This window comes from Lampetra fluviatilis, chromosome 1 (genome assembly GCF_964198595.1).
Source record: "Lampetra fluviatilis chromosome 1, kcLamFluv1.1, whole genome shotgun sequence".
NCBI classification, from domain to species: Eukaryota; Metazoa; Chordata; class Hyperoartia; order Petromyzontiformes; family Petromyzontidae; genus Lampetra; species Lampetra fluviatilis.
This window is the reverse complement of record NC_136275.1, coordinates 9,977,595-9,994,538: the sequence shown is the minus strand read 5'-3', so window position 1 is coordinate 9,994,538 and position 16,944 is coordinate 9,977,595. Positions and strand designations below refer to the sequence as shown.

Sequence of the window (16,944 nt, the reverse complement as noted above, 5' to 3'; positions counted from 1 at the left end):
GGAGTTGCTCTCCGCTGCGGCCGCCACATTGGAGGAGATCACGCGGCTGGGGGCTGGAGGGGTTGCGCGGGACGACGACGGCAGCCGACGCGCGGCGCCGTTTCCCGCCACACCGACGCGGCTCGCGGTTAAATTTCCCGCCATCACTACAGTAGGAGCAGAGGGCGGGGCCGGCCCGCGTCAGGTGACTGCTGAGGGCCAAGCAGAAGCCGTGACATCATCAACGCCGGCCAGCGCGTCAACAACGGTGCGACCGGCGATGCCATGCTCGCAGCCCGCCCACACTGTAACGTGTGCAGGGAACGACGGAGCGCGATCCACGACCACAGACGTCGCGTTACAGCAGCGACTGCCGCCTCTTAAAGAGTTCGTGGGCGTGGACGGTGACTGGGGTGGCTTCAAGAGACGGTTCCTCGCTCATCAGGAGATGGCGAACTGGACGGACGGTGAAGCACTACGCGCGCTGCCAGCGATGCTGGACAACGACGCCCTGGCTACCCTCACCTCGGCGCCTAAGGAAAAGCGCGCCCCGCTGCACTTGGCGCTGCAGCTACTGTCCGCTGTCTACGGGCCGCCTTCGGACTGCAGGCAGCTGTTCCACGATCGCCAGCGGGGCGCCACCGAATCGCCTCTGGCTTTCCGGACGGCTCTCCTGGCCCTGACGAAGGCAGCTTTTCCGCGGATGGATGAGGAGGGAGTGGACGCTATGGTGGCGGAAAAGTTGTTGCTACTCGCGGATGAGCTGGACGTCGCCGTCTTGGCTCAAGACGACACAGAGATGTCTTCCCTGCTGGTCGCGCGCCACATCCACGGGGGCTTGCGGTCCCTGCGTTGAAAGGCTGCCAAGGGGGTGGCCGGCCATGTCATGGCGGCTCCCGCCCTTCCATCGGTGGAGGTCTGCGCGGTGGAGCGGCGGGAGGAATGGAGATCTGCGGGACCACAGGCTCGGAACGGACCGAGCCGCCAGGAGCAGCCCAGGCCATCTGGGGCGCTCACACGCTGCTACAACTGTGGCCTTCAGGGCCACGTTGCTTCAGGATGCCGGGCTCCCCGTCAGCGTGGAGCGACACCTCATCAGGACGCCGCGCCGTCTACACCCAAGCTCCAGCAGAGAAATACGGCGAGTCGTGGCACCTCACACGTTTGGCCCGTGCACACATCCGACACACACTCACGCGCTGAAACGAACAGGGCTCACAAATCGACGGCCGTTGCGTCGGATTGTTCTCAAATGCGGCGAGCGCTCCAACCGGGCCAGTGGTCGGAGCTCGCCCATCGTGTCGTTGCAGCGTCGGCGGGGTCGTCGGTCGTGGTCGGTCATATTGATGGGGTAGAGGTGCGGATTTTAATTGACACAGGAGCATCGGCGACCATTATATCTGATTTTATTTATAACATCCTTCCCGTTCAAAGTCGTCCCTTGCTCCCCGTTGACGTGCCATGCTATGCTGCTAACGGGGGCTCGCTGGGCATCATTGGGCAAATCCGCGCCAAAATTTGCATTGGAGACATTAAATTATCCGGCCCATTCGTATCTTGATCGACCAGGGGTGCATCGAGCTCCCGTCGGGCCGATGTCTAACATTTTTGTCTTCCCCCGCCACGGAGCATCGGGCGTTTGCGACCGTGCAGGCGCTCGTGGCAAAAACAGTGCGCGTACCCCCGGGGGCTCAGATGCTCGTCCCTCTTAGGTTGCGTCGGCCGTTTGCTGAGGGGGTTGCGGATCGGGGGGTCTTGTTGGGACCATCTCGAGCCGGGGTCAATGGACCCGATTTGCTAGCGGCTCAGACCATGGTAAAAGGGGATGGGGACCCCTTCATTGCAGTCCTTAATGTGGGATCGCGAACGGCCGTGGTTCCACAAGGGACTGTGCTTGCACACGCAACGCCGGCACCCTATGAGGAACCACTCGTGGGTCAGGTTAGCACCAATCCTCCGTCGCGACCGCATTCGGACTGTGATGACGGATGGCTGGATGCGCTTTGCGCGGGATCAGTGGACCTGTCCGACTCACAGCGTGGGAAGCTGCGAGTTCTCCTGAAAGAGTTTGCCGACATTTTTAGTCAACACAAATTTGATATTGGTTGTACTAAATTGCTGCGACACCATATTGACACGGGTGACAGCGCGCCAATCTGCCAAAATCCTTTTCGGTTGAGTCCCGCCGAAAAGGTTCATGTCAAATCGGCCGTTGATGACATGCTAGCCGCCGATATCATATCCCCTTCCAACAGCCCGTGGGGCGCACCGATCGTTTTGGTGAAAAAACACGACGGCTCACTGCGGTTTTGTGTCGACTTTCGGCGGTTGAACAAAATTTCTGTGGCAGATGCGTACCCGCTTCCTCGAATGGATGAGTCGCTCGATGCCTTGGCGGGGGCGCGATTCTTTTCCACCCTGGATTTACTTTCTGGATTCTGGCAGCTTCCTCTGGATGACGAATCAAAACCTAAGACTGCTTTCCGTACACCGCACGGCCTCTTCCAATTTAACCGCTTGCCGATGGGCTTACATTCTGCGCCGGCAACTTTTCAGCGGTTAATGGAACTGGTCTTGGCGGGCTTGCAATGGGATTCGTGTTTAATTTACTTGGACGATGTCATCGTCTTTAGCAAAACATTCGATGAACACCTCCAGAGGTTGCGTGCTGTTTTTCTCAAAATGCGGGCTGCCAATTTGAAATTTAAACCGCAGAAGTGCCATTTGCTCCGCGAATCGGTGCGGTATTTGGGTCATATTGTTGGACGCTCGGGGATATCCACTGATCCCGCCAAAACGAAATGCGTCAGCTCCTGGCCGACTCCCACCTCGGTGGGGGAGATCAGGAGTTTCATTGGGTTCGCGTCGTACTACCGACGGTTTGTGGCTGACTTCGCTACGATCGCGAAACCCTTGCATGCCTTGACGTCCAAGGGTGTCAGGTTTCGTTGGGGGCTGGAGGAGGAGGCTGCTTTTCGCGCCCTCCGGGATGCCCTGGTGGGGGCTCCGCCGTTGAATTATCCAGATTTCTCACAACCCTTCTTGCTCGATACAGACGCAAATAACACGGGCATTGGGGGCGTGCTGTCCCAGCTCATTGGGGGCATAGAGCATGTGGTGGCTTACGGTAGTCGGGTGTTGTCTCCGGCGGAACAACGGTACTGCGTTACCCGTCGGGAACTATTGCCGATTGTTTATTTCATTCAGCAGTACCGCCCGTATCTGTACGGTCGACGTTTCACCGTCCGTACAGATCATGCGGCTCTGCAGTACGCCCTGCGGGTTCAACAACCATCGGGGCAGTTGTCTCGATGGTTGGAGATTCTCCAAGACTACGACTTTGTCACCACATATCGTAAGGGCGTTCGCCACACGAACGCTGATGCTCTGTCACGGTTGCCACCCACTTCGGAGTGCGCTTGCCTCTTGGGTTCGGGGCGTTGTAGGCCCCCGAACGTGACCACGGATTCGGTCCTCGTGGCCGCCGCCGATGCGCCTTCAGCTTCGGGTCCTATCGAGCAAGAAGGTAGGGATTCCTTGCTGGGGTTGTCCGTTGCGGAGTGGGGACGCCTCCAAATGGAGGACACCTCCCTCCTCGCTCTGCGCCGTCGCATTGGGAGGGTTGGTCAGGGGGCGGCGAACGTTGACTCGTGGGGGTTGTTCCAGGGGCTTTTAATGCACTGGGACGGGAAATTCCGCCGCCAACGGCTCGTGGTGCCTGCAGCATTGAGGGGTAAGGTGGTGTGGGCTGCGCATGAGCGGCTCCTGCACTTGGGGACTCACAAAACCCTTGCCATGCTCCAGCTCGATTTCTTCTGGCCGGGCATGGCAAAGGACGTGTGGGATCTCCTGGGGTCGTGCACGCAATGCGCGCAGCGGAAGCCACCGGCGAGGGGGTCCAACCCTCCGCTGCAGTCCATAAAGGTTTCCCGGATTAACGAGCTCGTTGCTCTGGATATTCTCGGGCCATTTCCCGCTACACCCAGGGGAAATAGGTTCTTGTTGACAGGGGTCGAATACTTCACGAGATGGCCCATGGCCTGGCCCCTGGCCAACCAGTCGGCAGCAGCCGTCGCGGAGGCCTTTGTCCAGGGCTATGTCCTCGACAAGGGTGCTCCGGAACGGCTGCTGACTGACCAGGGTAAGAATTTTTCGGGGAAACTCCTCCGTGAGGTGTGCGACCTCTTGGGTACGGAGAAAATTCGGACCTCCCCATATCACCCACAAACTGACGGGATGGTGGAATGGCTGCATCGGACTATCACGTCCATGCTGTCCCAGCAGGTATCGGAATCCCAGACAGATTGGGACCTTCGCATTGCCGGTGTGTTACAAGCCTACAGGATGGCTCCCCATGCGGCCACAGGATTTTCACCTTTCTTTTTAATGTATGGCCGCGAGGCTAACCCGCCTGTGACAACTCAGCTGAAGCTCTCGGCGCCTCAGGCGAAGTCTAAATTGTCCGAACACGTTAAATTTAACATCGGGAAATTAACTGAGGCGCGGGAAGCAGCCATGCAAAATTCTGAACTCCGCCAGAAGGCGAACGAGAGGCTTAGGCTGGGGCGGGTACATGTGTTCAAATGGAAACCGGGGAACAGGGCATGGTTGCACTGTCCCCAGGTGCCACTGGCAACCTCGTCAAAGCTGGTACGGCCGTGGCGGGGGCCCGTGGAGGTCGTACAGGTCTTGCGGCCGCAATGTGTACGCGTCAAATGGGGGAGGCGTCGGTGGTACGTGCACCCCTCCAGGTTGAAACCGTTCATTGCGCCGCCCCGTGGTTCGCACACACACACGCATGGCCAAACGTATGAGGGGTCCGCCGACTCCCCGACTTCGCCGCTTTCGCCTAACCTGACATCGACTGTTCCATCTCCAGGTGCACCAGGAGTGACGGGTCCACGACCGCCAACCCCTCCCGGGGGGGTCGGGGGTCACTCAGCAGCGAAGCCAGACTCTCTCGCACCCGGACTGTCGACAACCGCCACTGAGCGTGCCGGGACGGGCCCTTGTGACGGACCCGCCGCGAGAACGCGCGCCAAAACGCGCAGACTTTTGTGAGGTCGGCCGTTGGGGGGCCCTTGCGGAAGGGGGGGGGGAGGCGTCCGGGGTGCGTGTATATATGTTGGTTTTGCGGAATGGGGTATTTATTCGGGGGGGTGCGTCGGGTTATTTTTTTTCCTGTTTCCTGTTGTTGTTGTTGTTGTGGTTGTTGTTGTTCTTGTTAAAATTACGCGAGGCACACACGGGTTTGGGGGGTCATGCACCTTTATTGTGATTTTGTTGCAGCCGGGGACGGCTGCGGGCTGTACAGGGGGGGGTGATGTAGAGGTGTAATTGTGTAGATGTATGGGCACGGATGGGAAACAAACACAAGGGGCGTGGTTAGGGCTGTACACGGAGGAGGTGCTCGCACCGACGTCCGCACCTACATCCCCCACGAGCCCCTCCCGGGGGCCGAGTGCTATAAAAGGTGGTGAGCCGGAGGGCTCGAGGTCGAGTGTTAGCTTTAACCAGCGAAGAGTGAAGACCAGCTAGAATAGGCCCCGGAGCTCCCCCGGCTCGCTGTGCTTGTCAGGACCGACCAGGGCAAGCCGGTGGCGTGGCCCCGAGAGCCCAGACTGACGTTCTTATAAGAGCCGGTCTGGAGACTCAGGGTGCCGGGATCCCAGCTTGACCAGGGCTGGGATAGGTAGCCTCCCCTAGCTCCGTAGTGGAGGACTCGGGCGTAGGTTAGCGGGGTTAGACGTGGTGTCTCCCTGATAGACGAGTGAAGGGGACGGTACCCCTTCAAGTGTTGTGTGTACCCGTTACTGTACACAAGTTGGTATTAATAAATAAGTGTGTCTCCGACCCCGTCGTCAAAGCCTCCTGAATACTTACTACATTAGCACAAAAATGACCGACCGAGTTTTATTCGCACCGATCCAGATGGATCCTCATGGGCGAGGTCACAACCCATTGTGAGCATGCGGTCGGAGGGGGTGTCTCTAATTTTTTCAAAGGCCTGGGTTAAATAAATACAGCGGCATAGCGAATTCCATGAGAATAAACACAACCTCGACTATTATTTAGATTTTTTTTTATTTCAGCAGGAAGGGCCCAATGAGCTGTTCGTTTCTACACAGATATTAGTTACAATTATTTCACTCTGTGCGTAACTTAATAATGTAAGCGCTCTCATTAACTGTAATGCTTACCGTATCCGAGTAACGAGTCTGTCTCTAAGTTTCGATGTCACGTTCTCACCGCGATTATAGCCACGTGTTCACGTATTTCCCATAAGCTCACCTCAATGCGCTACGGACCTTCACAGACGCGGGTTCGATTCCTGAACACTTATGCGTATCACCACGAGCAGGGATCGGCAGTTGACCGCCTCGTCTGGATCCATCCTCGGTCCGCTCAGCCAACAAACGATGATCTGGTGCCGTCGCCGTGTCGGCAATATCAGTGGTCGGGAATTGTGAGACAAAGGCGGCAAGGCATGCGTGGTAGTGGATGATGATCATCTAACCTGTCCACTCGTGCGCAGATTGCCGGCCTTAATAGATGCTCGCTGCGTGTAAATGTAAGCTCACACAGGTGTACATGCGCCACGTGCGATGGCATTTACGTACTGTCATGTAGCGCATTTTAAAAAAAATTAATTCGTCTATCCAAGGAAATCCTCAGCAAGTCTCAACACTGCTGTTTAGGAGGGCCACGCATTGGGACGTATGGCCAAATCATCTGTGTGTCTGTTCAAAATGTTTAGCGTACTTCCCGACATGCAACAAACTTGAAATTTGCCATGTGGGTACTTTCCAGACTGTACACCATGCAAAAATTATAAAAAATACACTTTTTTTGGGGGGGGGGGGGGGAGCTCGATAATGCATTTTTTTTTTGCACGGCAAGTGAGCTGTGACGTCACATCTGTCACGTGACCCGCGCATGTGGAAACGTAACGCATTGTAGTCTAGCGGGTAGCGCGCTGCACTACGAACCCGGCGACCCGAGTTCGATTCCCGCTCACGGCCACCGCCGGTGACGATTATTTCAACCGGTCCTGGGCCTCCCCTAGGTCGACTCAGCCTCAAACGAGTAACTCGTGTGGTGTGTGAACATCGCCACTGGGGAGGCAAAGGCGGCCGGGCGTGGTTAATTCAAGTCCCGGGCGAAGTCGGGTAGTAAAGCTAGTTTTCAATAAGCGGCGTTTTACTTCGTGTAGGAAGGAAATGTTAAAATCCACCACGCCATCTTAGGGGGGGGATACCACTAGAAGATCCCTACGGAAGGATTTGCGAGCCCACTTGCTGCAACTGCAAACTCGCGGTCTACTCGCGGCTCAGCAGCTTGTTGTTTTTTAAATCCTTTATATTAAGTTCACTTGTTTGCTTGCTTGCGCGCTTACGACCATGCAAATCTTTCGGTCGTTTTTTAACCCACTTCCCGTGATCCAATCGAGCTGACATTTTGCACACAGACTCGTTGTGCGTGACAATTAATTTTTCGTAAATTTTTTTTCCAAATTTTTACACTTTTTAGGAAAAAAAATATATATTTAATTACCAATTGCTTAATGGTGGCAGGCAATCATCTGACCCATAGGTGGCAGCCATCTCAAGCCAGAGGACGAGAGGACTCTAGCCGCCACGCATATAAAGGATTTATAGTGAAAAACTTAGTTTTTACGGGTTAATTTTTTTTGGTCGAGTTTCACGCGAACCTCTGCGTGATCCACCAACAATTTCACCTTCAAGAAAGCGCTGGGTCACAGGCGCCCGCCTCCATGCCCTGATTAATTGCATTGCGGAGGAAGAGGGGAGGGGGGACAAGGAGGCGAGGAGAGAGGTAACGGGAGAGAGAGAAAGCCTGAGGACGCGCACGACTGCGTTCGCCTCTGAATTCAAATCTCATCTCGAGGCTCCGCCTGCTCCGCGCCACCGCGCGCCGTCATTAAAAGAGAAGCCCCGCGTTTGAACTTCGCGCACCCTTTGTGATTTAGATACAGAGAGCACGTGATGAGATCAGTCTAAACTCCAGGCAGTGGGCGGTTGTTACACGCGCCAGCCTCCTTGAGCAATTACATTGGGACCCCCACCCCTAATGTTCAATTCCACCCCCAACCCTCCACTTTTTTAGTAACCCGAAACCCTGGGCCTCGGTGCAGTTTCACTGCCAGCACACTCCGTAGCTCCGTCACTGCGTCGAGTGAGAATGTGTGCCACCTTGCATCATTGCATCACCACCGTGAGCGGCCTTCCACGATGCACTACCCCTGTGCCCCGGGGTTAACTTCAGCCCGAGCTGTCCGGGGCTGGACTCATGGAAATAGCCCTCCTGGTTTGCATCATGAGCTGTACGCCACGATTGGCTGTACTGCCTTCTCCAACGCGCACCTTTTTGCCCTGTAGTCAAGAGTCTCTGCGTGATCCACCAACCCCCACCTACGGGCCTGGTTCTGGATGAGGACACGCGACCACGCCCAGGACTAAATGTGGCAACTGCCAGCTGAGTTTTGAGTGTGGGGCTCCAAAAATTGGACGCATTCTCTGCAAAATCGCTTATGCCTAAGGGGCCGTCCATAAATGACGTCACGCACTTAGGCGGGGGAGGGGGGTCAGACATCTGTGACGATGTATGACGAGGGGGGGGGGGTGATAAATGTGACGTCACATCAAAATACGCAACTTTAAATACATATAAAAACACGTTCTACTTAATTAAATATAATTGTTATAACAACACTAATTTTTATTAATTTTCATTAGTAACTATTTGATTATTTACATTTACTAAGGTCCCTTTAATTTATTCCATAACGGAGCATTTTGCTTCTCCATGGGAGAATGGAGAAGCATACATTTTGTAATATTTTTGAATTAATTTTATGAAACATTTTTATTTTAATGATGCTACCAGGGCTTTTCATTCTGTGGAATGAATATAGGATTGTTATAATTGTGTAATGAGAGCGTCATCGCCTGGATTATGAATGGGGCATGTATTCATTCTACAGCCTTACTTATCCATAGTGGGGTTTGAATCTGGGTGAAAGTTGAGAGGCGGTTCCATCTGGGAGGCTTCGGGATCGTTCGTGAAGGTTCCAGGAGGGGCGTGGCGAGAGGCGAACCTTAGACCCGGGTAGGGGGATATAAGCGGGACACAGAGCAACGGAAAGGGGTGGGTGCTGAAGATTGAAGAGGAGCTTTGCCGCTGCTGCTGCCCCGCCATCTCCATCCACCACGTGGCGGCTTGTCCTCCTGGAGAGCGGGTGAGCGCCACGCAAGGAGAAAGAGACGGAGACGCGTGGCTGTACCGAGCTTTTATTGAATAAACAACTTGGATTACTTACCGTGTCGGAGACCACTCATTTCAATTGTACTCTCCATTTTGCTTCGTTCTACTACGAAGTTTCAAGTCTTTTTTTATAGTTATAATTACTTTTAATATTTAGTTAGACGTTGCATATTTCCAAGTGAATTTTATGCTAAATTTCAGCTTTCCAACGCCTCCTTTTTAATACATGGTTTTCTCCTACAACATCAGAGTGCAGCGCCACATTAAATACGCACTACAATGACAATAGTTTAAAGTGATTTTAAGCATGTTTTATTTTCAAAATAGAAATGTGGTTGGGGGGGGGGATAGTGCTTTGTGACGTCATATTTGAGGGGGGTCTGACTTTGTGACGCCGTGTGACGAGGGGGAGAGGGGGGATAAATCGTCCAAAATCGTGTGACGTCATTTATGGACGGCCCCTAATGCAACAAGACTCGTGCGCGTAGCCATGAGCAAAGTTTGCACTACTCAACATTTTTTTTTACTGAAGCTGAACTCCCACGGTACTCGGCACGTCCCGACACACAACCATAACCGTACATTCCAACAAAGATAAACCATCGCCCGTATAGCCTTAATACACGTCTGGGGCAAGTGCTGTTAGCGAGCATCCATGCAAGCCAGTACGGCACACGAGACGGTGGGAAGGCAGCAACACGCCCGACCGCTTTTGTCTCCACAGTGGTGATGTTCACACACGCACGCACGCACGCGCCACCAGGTACACATTTGAGGCGGAGTTGTGACCTCGCGAAAGGTCCGGGACCGGTTCAGATAATCGTTCACTGGTGTTGACCGTGAGCGGAAATCGAATTCGGGTCGCCAGGTTTGTAAAGCTGCGCACTCACCACTTTGCTCGTGCTCCCCACAGGGTGTGTTTGACACCCCCATGTGACACTCGTGCTACACATCACGCCACACAAGTGACCCTGTCGTCATCGCCGCATGTGTGCCAGACTAGGTGCACACGAAGGCCACGAGAAGTGTTGAGGGCTCCCCGTCATATCACACGCCACGTCGTGCACACGCCACGTTGTGCACAACACCACACACCTTGTTTGCACAGCGCACATACACAACATGACACACGTCACGTCGTGCACACTATGCCACACACACGCCATGCCACGCAACAACGCTCATGCCAAAAGGTGGAAAAGGCTTCCGAGGGTCAATTAAGGCAGCTAACGAGGCGTTGGCGCCTGCAGCCTGTAAATCCCAACTGTGCCCGAGGCGACACGTTCTTTGTGCAGAACCAGCTCCATTGAGAGGTGACATGGCCCTCCCAAGGCTGCACCTGCATAGCAGGACCGGGCTTCGTAGCAGAGGGCACAGTTATCAGCCGAATGCAGAATACACGGATGAAACCCGCATGGACACACAAGATGTACGGGCATGTGCTTTTAGAGAGCACAGAACGAAGGCTGGCATGGCGAATAACCCGGGGGGTGGGTGTGGCGAAATTTACGCCCCGCCACGTGTTTCCCCAGTGCTGCTGTTTATAAACCGCACCCGGTAGTCATTTACGACCGAGTTGACCTAGCACCAGTTTCGATAACACTCGCTACTGTGTTTCGTTTCCATGAATCGAACTCAGGTAGCCAGGTTCCCAGTGTAGTGGACTAACCACTGTACCACTGCTCCACACACATGTATACACACATGCTACCGACCAAACATCACAGGCTGAATGTTTTAGACTCGAGGTTTTCCTGGGTCGGCATATCTTCACAGTGGGTGAGAATTCCCTCTAGCCACGTACGCACCTCTGAGGCCAGTGTATTAGTGTGGTAAAGGAGTATATGGACATCTCATCCAGCCTGCATAGATGAAATGCCACTAAAGCAGTGAGCAAACCTTAACCGGGTATTCTGCACTTACTACATTTTTACCCCTGCAATAAAAATAGCTTTAGCTAAAAGTACTATTTACATGCATGATAGCAAGCCAAAACAATTAATACACTTGTAGTGACTGTGATTGTCACTGTGTGGTGCCGGGCTTACGAAGCCACGGCAGATGTGTTGGCATTACGTGTAGCCCACTTACTGGGCGTAGTACCAGCCCTAGCGGGGCTTGGGTGAGCGCTGGTCAGCGCAGAGGCACCACGTACAGTGTGTGGTGTGGGCTCCCGGTGAGGGAGCGAGAGGGTTTACATTGGGGCATGATACGCTGGTTGGCCTGCCGACACGTGACCGGATGATATTGGAGGGGGGCCACCGGTGGACGGGGGTTGCTGGGTGGTCACGTGGTATAGAGGAGCTCTCGTGAGCCTTCGGGAAAGAGCTCGAGAGAGATCTAGAAGGTGGGCGGGGCGAGGGGCAGAGCCAGCCCCAGCCCAGGCCGATATAACGGGGCCCCGTGAGGGGCTCGGGGTTCTTCGTGTTGCCGGTGAAGAAGATCCACGTCGGGTTAAAGAAGCCTCTAGCCACGCGGTCCGGGACCTAGCTTGTGGTCCGGGCCGGGATAGCGAACCGTGTCTAGTTCTGCTGTAGCGTGGCTAGATGAGCATTCAACACGCAAGTGTAGGTTAGGTTATGTTGTGTCGATTTATTGAATAAATAGTGTTGCTCCCAAGACAACGTCTGCGACTCAGTTGGACTCACTACACACTAATGTGCTACAAGGATATTGTTATGAACATAGTTTATATAAAATGTTATGTTTGGATAGCAACCAAATTGACTATGGATTCGTTGCAGTGGTGCTTGTGCTTGTGCACCACTGCCAATGCAGCATCATGAAAGAAACGATCCGTTTAATAATACTCTGTACGGTTAAGTTAAATATTGGCTTGAGTTTAACCTGCGATGTTACTCCAAGGAACAGAGAATTCGCACAAACACAACATTCTCATTTCAACACTTTTCGTATTGTTTTTATTTTACGTCTTTTTATAATTTATTTCCATTTTTATATTCTCACAATAAAAAACAAACAATATACTGATTCTTTAATTTTTAAAATAATACATTACATGGTATGAGTCGCCTGATGTTATGAGAACGTGTAAAGTACATAATACTGACTTCCAATGCATTTCTACAAGAAATTAAGCAACAATAGCCCTGCCTCATATATGCTGTACGGTAAACGTTTAAACGCAGAGTATAGATTGAGAGTAAAAAATAAAACGGACATAAATTCGCAATTCCTGCACGTGCAGTGGAACAACCTCCGGGACACACCCACTCTCACTCAACTCACTCACAGGTGTCCCTGGATCCCGAACACCCCTGGACCCTGGGCCACACAAGCCAGCCCCTGACCCAGACCACTCAATCACTCTGACCCTGGGGGGTCTCAGCCCTGACTTTTAGCCATACCCGTTGCCGACACTAAGGGCCCCCTGGCCTCACTGGCCCCAGCCGCCTGGCTGACCAGTGTCCCTGTTCCCTGGCCTCGTGGTGGCCTTGGTTTCCGAATGTTGTGGTGGTCCAAGACCCCCTTCCACTGGTCTCCTAGTGGACTTGTCTGCCCAGAGGTTGGGGGAGGGGGAACTGTGGACCTTTAGGTGCCGACAGCACTATGGGAGGGGATAGGTGGGGTTCTGCGGGGGGGGGGGTATCACAATAAATACACGCCTGCAGCACGAGCATAAAAATTATTTACACCTTATAAATATTGTGCTGTACGTTGCAGCATTTACAAAATATACACTGGCCCGCGCTATGGTACAAATGCGATTCAGGTAAATAAATTAAACCGCCCGTGTGAAGCAGCACGCGGTGCGGTGCTGTACACGCCACACATACGACTCTCACAAACAAACACATGCTGAGATCGTAATCCGAGGTCCCTCTTTTCCTGTCTTCTCGCCCGGAACCACGCGGAGCGCGCAGGTTTCACACCCTTGCCTAATGAAAGGACCCATTATGCCGAGTTGCAGACGACCCAAGAATTCACCTGTGCAAGGTGTGCCTTCATACACGTGGGGGGTGGGGTGGGGGGCAGGAGTGTGAAGAAGGAACGGTCCAAAGCAGAAGGGGGGTCGACGGATACAAGGGGAATTCAGAGGGAGAGAGATGGTGGTCACTACTTGGAATTCAATTCTCAATGTAACGCTGGCTCCAATGAGCAAGAAAAGATGAAAATGTAAGCACAAGTACTGTACTTCAAACTATTGCCTTCGTGTGGTCGTGCTGCAGCAAAGAAACAAAAAAGCATCTCAATTCCTGACCGATATGCAGACGCTATGCAGGCAATCTACGTAATTTTTCACTTGCTCAAATAACCCGTCTATGCACATTACAGTGGCAGCTACTTTTAAATACTACAATTGCAGGCGGCGTTATAGTGCGATGGCGATCAAAGTGAAGTACTGGATTTATCCGCAGCAAGCCAGAATGAGTAGTCAAAGTCTGCCCTTCTCGGTAGCGTTTAGTTGAATGAAAGGTGGTTACTTTCGAACGGTAATATGCAAGCCATACACAGCACAGGCAGCTACTACAATAACACTGTAGGGAAAGCCAAAACACCTGCAACTTGTAGAGAACAGCCGGTGAAATCTATTGAAATACATTCCGTGCCGCTGGTACTGTTTGTTCGAAACGCCGAGTACATCTCATCATCTGCCAACTACGCAGGCACCTGAATGCTCTCATTATTCTCAACACTTTGTTGCCGTTTGTAGTCACTACAATTGCCAAGTTACCAGAAAATACCAGCTATGAAGTGGGGTTATCTATAGCGTTCTTTAACAGGAGTGCTGGAGGGGTGATCACGTTTGTTCACTTGTTTTGCCTCTGCAATGTAGCTGTGACCGACATCAGGGTGTATTTACATATGCAAGCCTGAAACTGGATGTGCACTGGAACATTCACAAGTTTGCCGTCAGGGTCGTTACGTGACGTGCCTACGCGTACGTTTAATTCAGCACTTTTTGCAGTGGTCGCAGCGCCTCCTGTAAATCTCAACGGCAGTGACCGAAGGGGGACGGCAAGACTCAGTGGGGCTTTGTCCCGCTCTCGATGCGGGGGCCTCTCAGCCCTGCGCCCAGCAAGATCCTCACGGGGGGGTGGGGGCAAAGGTCAGACGCACGCACGCACAAGCCTTCCAGAACGTCCACACGACCACATGCATTCTACCGACAACACAAACTAAACAGAAACATTGAAAAAAACGCACAGCTCAAGAAAAGAGCCTCTGTGCCCATTTTCGCAAGAACACGTGAACTTTATACGGAGATTACTTAAGAAGCAAAGCAGAGAGTTGTTCCTTGTCAAGCATGCTCGTGAGATGGGAGAGGTGGAGTAGCCGTACAAGCAAAGCGCTTGTGCATGCAATGCCCTACCCAGCACGGATTCACACAACGAGCAGACAGCCTTGTTAGCGGTCGCGTGCGACAGCTCCCTGACCGAACGCGGACAATGCCGCCAATACGTGACTAACCAGGCAGCGGGACGAGCACAGGGCTAGAGCCGAGCATGCGTGACCCACGCACTTGGCGAGCCCGCTCGCGCTCGCTTGTCCGCCGCTCAAATCATGCTCGCCGAGGTCTTCATGTCACTCCTGCCGGTGAAGCTGCTGCTGCTGCTCATGCCCACGGCGGCGACGGCGGCGGCACCGACGGTGGCGCCATTGTTATTGTTGTTGCTGCCGCCGCTGGAGTTGCTGTTGTTGATGTTGGGGTTGTGCCGCGTGGGGTTGGGGGTGGGCGCCGAGGCGTTGCCGGCACCGGCATCGTCGGGGCAGCCGTACTGCAGGAGCAGCTCGGCGCACTCCTGGCTACCGGCGCGCCGAGCCGCCACGAGCGCCGTGTAGCCGTGCGCGTCCCGCGCACTCACCTCCACGCCATACTGGGGGGCACAGGGGGTGACGCGAAGGCGGCAGCGGTCGTGAGATGCAAACAAACGCAATGATCCCACCCGTGTAGTTTTTTGCCACGCTGGTGGGGCAATTGCTTGTTAGCGGTCACCTATTGTGTATGTTGGGACTTCTTTCGCACCGTACGTAGCCAACCGCACTAATTAGTTGGTACGTCGCATGAGCTCAGTGGCTTTTGTCACACACGGTCGCAGATAAACAAGAGGTTATGTTTGGCTTCGTTGAAGAAATAGGGGATATATCTACGTAATTATTAGTTTAGACATTGGACAATTTAGATAGTTTATTGATGTACTTTTGGACAACTGTGAATACGCTGCAATTTGCATAACAATAATATTGGTTTGTTCATCCGATCCTTCACTCGGCCTCGAGACTAACTTTTCAAGAGTCTTGTCTTGAGATGTTTGCCATTTGAAGTAACTGGTTGTTAAAAGTTTAACCTATGTGCTTTTTACACTGGCCATTAAAGGCACTTTCAAATAAAATGACAAATTTAAGAATACACAATGAGCTGCAGTTGGGTTATTACATCTATGAGAAATTGATGCCACATGACAATAACGGACAAGGGCGGTGGACTGCCAAGGTGGATTTATCAACCGAGCCCAGCAGGGCGAAGCTCTGGACCAGCGTAGAAAAGGTGAGCTGGGAAACTCTTACCAAACCGGCCTCTTGCAGCGATACCCAGTCGCTGAAATGTTTGTTTTCAGCGATGGATAAATATTGTTTTTTGGGCCACATCAACAAATCGGTTCTGGCCTTACGTGACCCATGGGCGGTGTGAGAAGATGAAGTCGCGATCCAAATCCCCACCCCCACCTGCACAAAAGCATCACCGAGCGGACCTCTGCCACGGGACGGGAATCTCTCGTGACGGTGACGAACGTCTCGAATATAAAAATGCAGAAGTATAAGAGGAGGGGGGGGGGGGCGCGGGGTGAGCGAGCCCACGCACGCACCCAGATGAGCAGCTGGGCCAGCACGACGTTGGCCATGGCGCAGGCGAGGTGCAGCGCGGAGCGTCCGTCTCCGTCGCCGTACGTCTCGTTGACGTCGTCGCGCGAGCCGTGCGCCAGCAGCAGCACGGCGGCTCGCAGGTCGTCCTCCACGACGGCGCGCAGCAGCTGCTGGCCCAGCGGCACCTCGCAGGGTGGCGCCGCCCCCAGGAACGCGCGGCTCTCGTACTTGGCACGGATCCAGCGCTCCTTCTCCTCCCTGGTGGCACGAGCAAGGGCGGGTGGGTTGAGACTCGCGTGAGAAGATTCCGTTGGTGGCCGTGCACAAAGCGTCATCCCCAAAGAGATAACGAGTCACCACTTTGTCGGGATGCAAAAGGCAGCTCTCTCTCCCGGTGCTCTCGCTCGTGCCGATTCTCCGATGTGCCGTGGGCGAGTCTGTGAATTGTTAAAGAATCCTCCCGAAAGCAGGGAGTGGACGCGAAAGCATCGCAGATTTTTTTTTTTTTAAAGGGCTTCACACCTCTCTCCAAACACACATACCGCAAAGACAGATTAAAAAAAAATCGTTAAAGATCTGAATTTCCGTAAAAAATTTTTTTAATAAATCTATTGATATATTAGTGGTGACAAATTTGATTGTGAGCGGGTGTCACTCCGGGTCAATTCGTTTTTTTGTCTTGTTTTTATCGAAAACTGAATGAGGAGGGGAAACTCTGTGCAAAGATCTTTGACCTCATTCAGCTGGGATTACAAAAAACGACGAGAGTGCAGCAACACCCCCGGCGGGGAGAAGAAGAGGGATGATTGACAGGGCATGACACGGCACTCTGCAGCGGGGAGGCGAGGGCTC

At 53.3% G+C, this 16,944-nt stretch overlaps 1 protein-coding gene across 5 annotated transcripts in view; it reads right to left on the bottom strand.

Moving 5' to 3' along the window:
* Positions 1–12,171: 12,171 nt before the first annotated feature.
* The window catches only part of LOC144931669 (arf-GAP with GTPase, ANK repeat and PH domain-containing protein 1-like), a 170,651-nt gene continuing 165,878 nt past the window's right edge, over positions 12,172–16,944 (bottom strand). For all 5 annotated transcript variants that reach the window (XM_078855828.1, XM_078855837.1, XM_078855808.1 and 2 more), the window contains 2 exons: positions 16,095–16,350; positions 12,172–15,104 (listed from right to left, as the gene is read on the bottom strand). In XM_078855828.1, the coding sequence (XP_078711954.1) occupies positions 14,784–15,104; positions 16,095–16,350 (577 nt within the window). In that variant the 3' untranslated portion in view covers positions 12,172–14,783. The remainder of the gene's footprint in view (positions 15,105–16,094; positions 16,351–16,944) is intronic.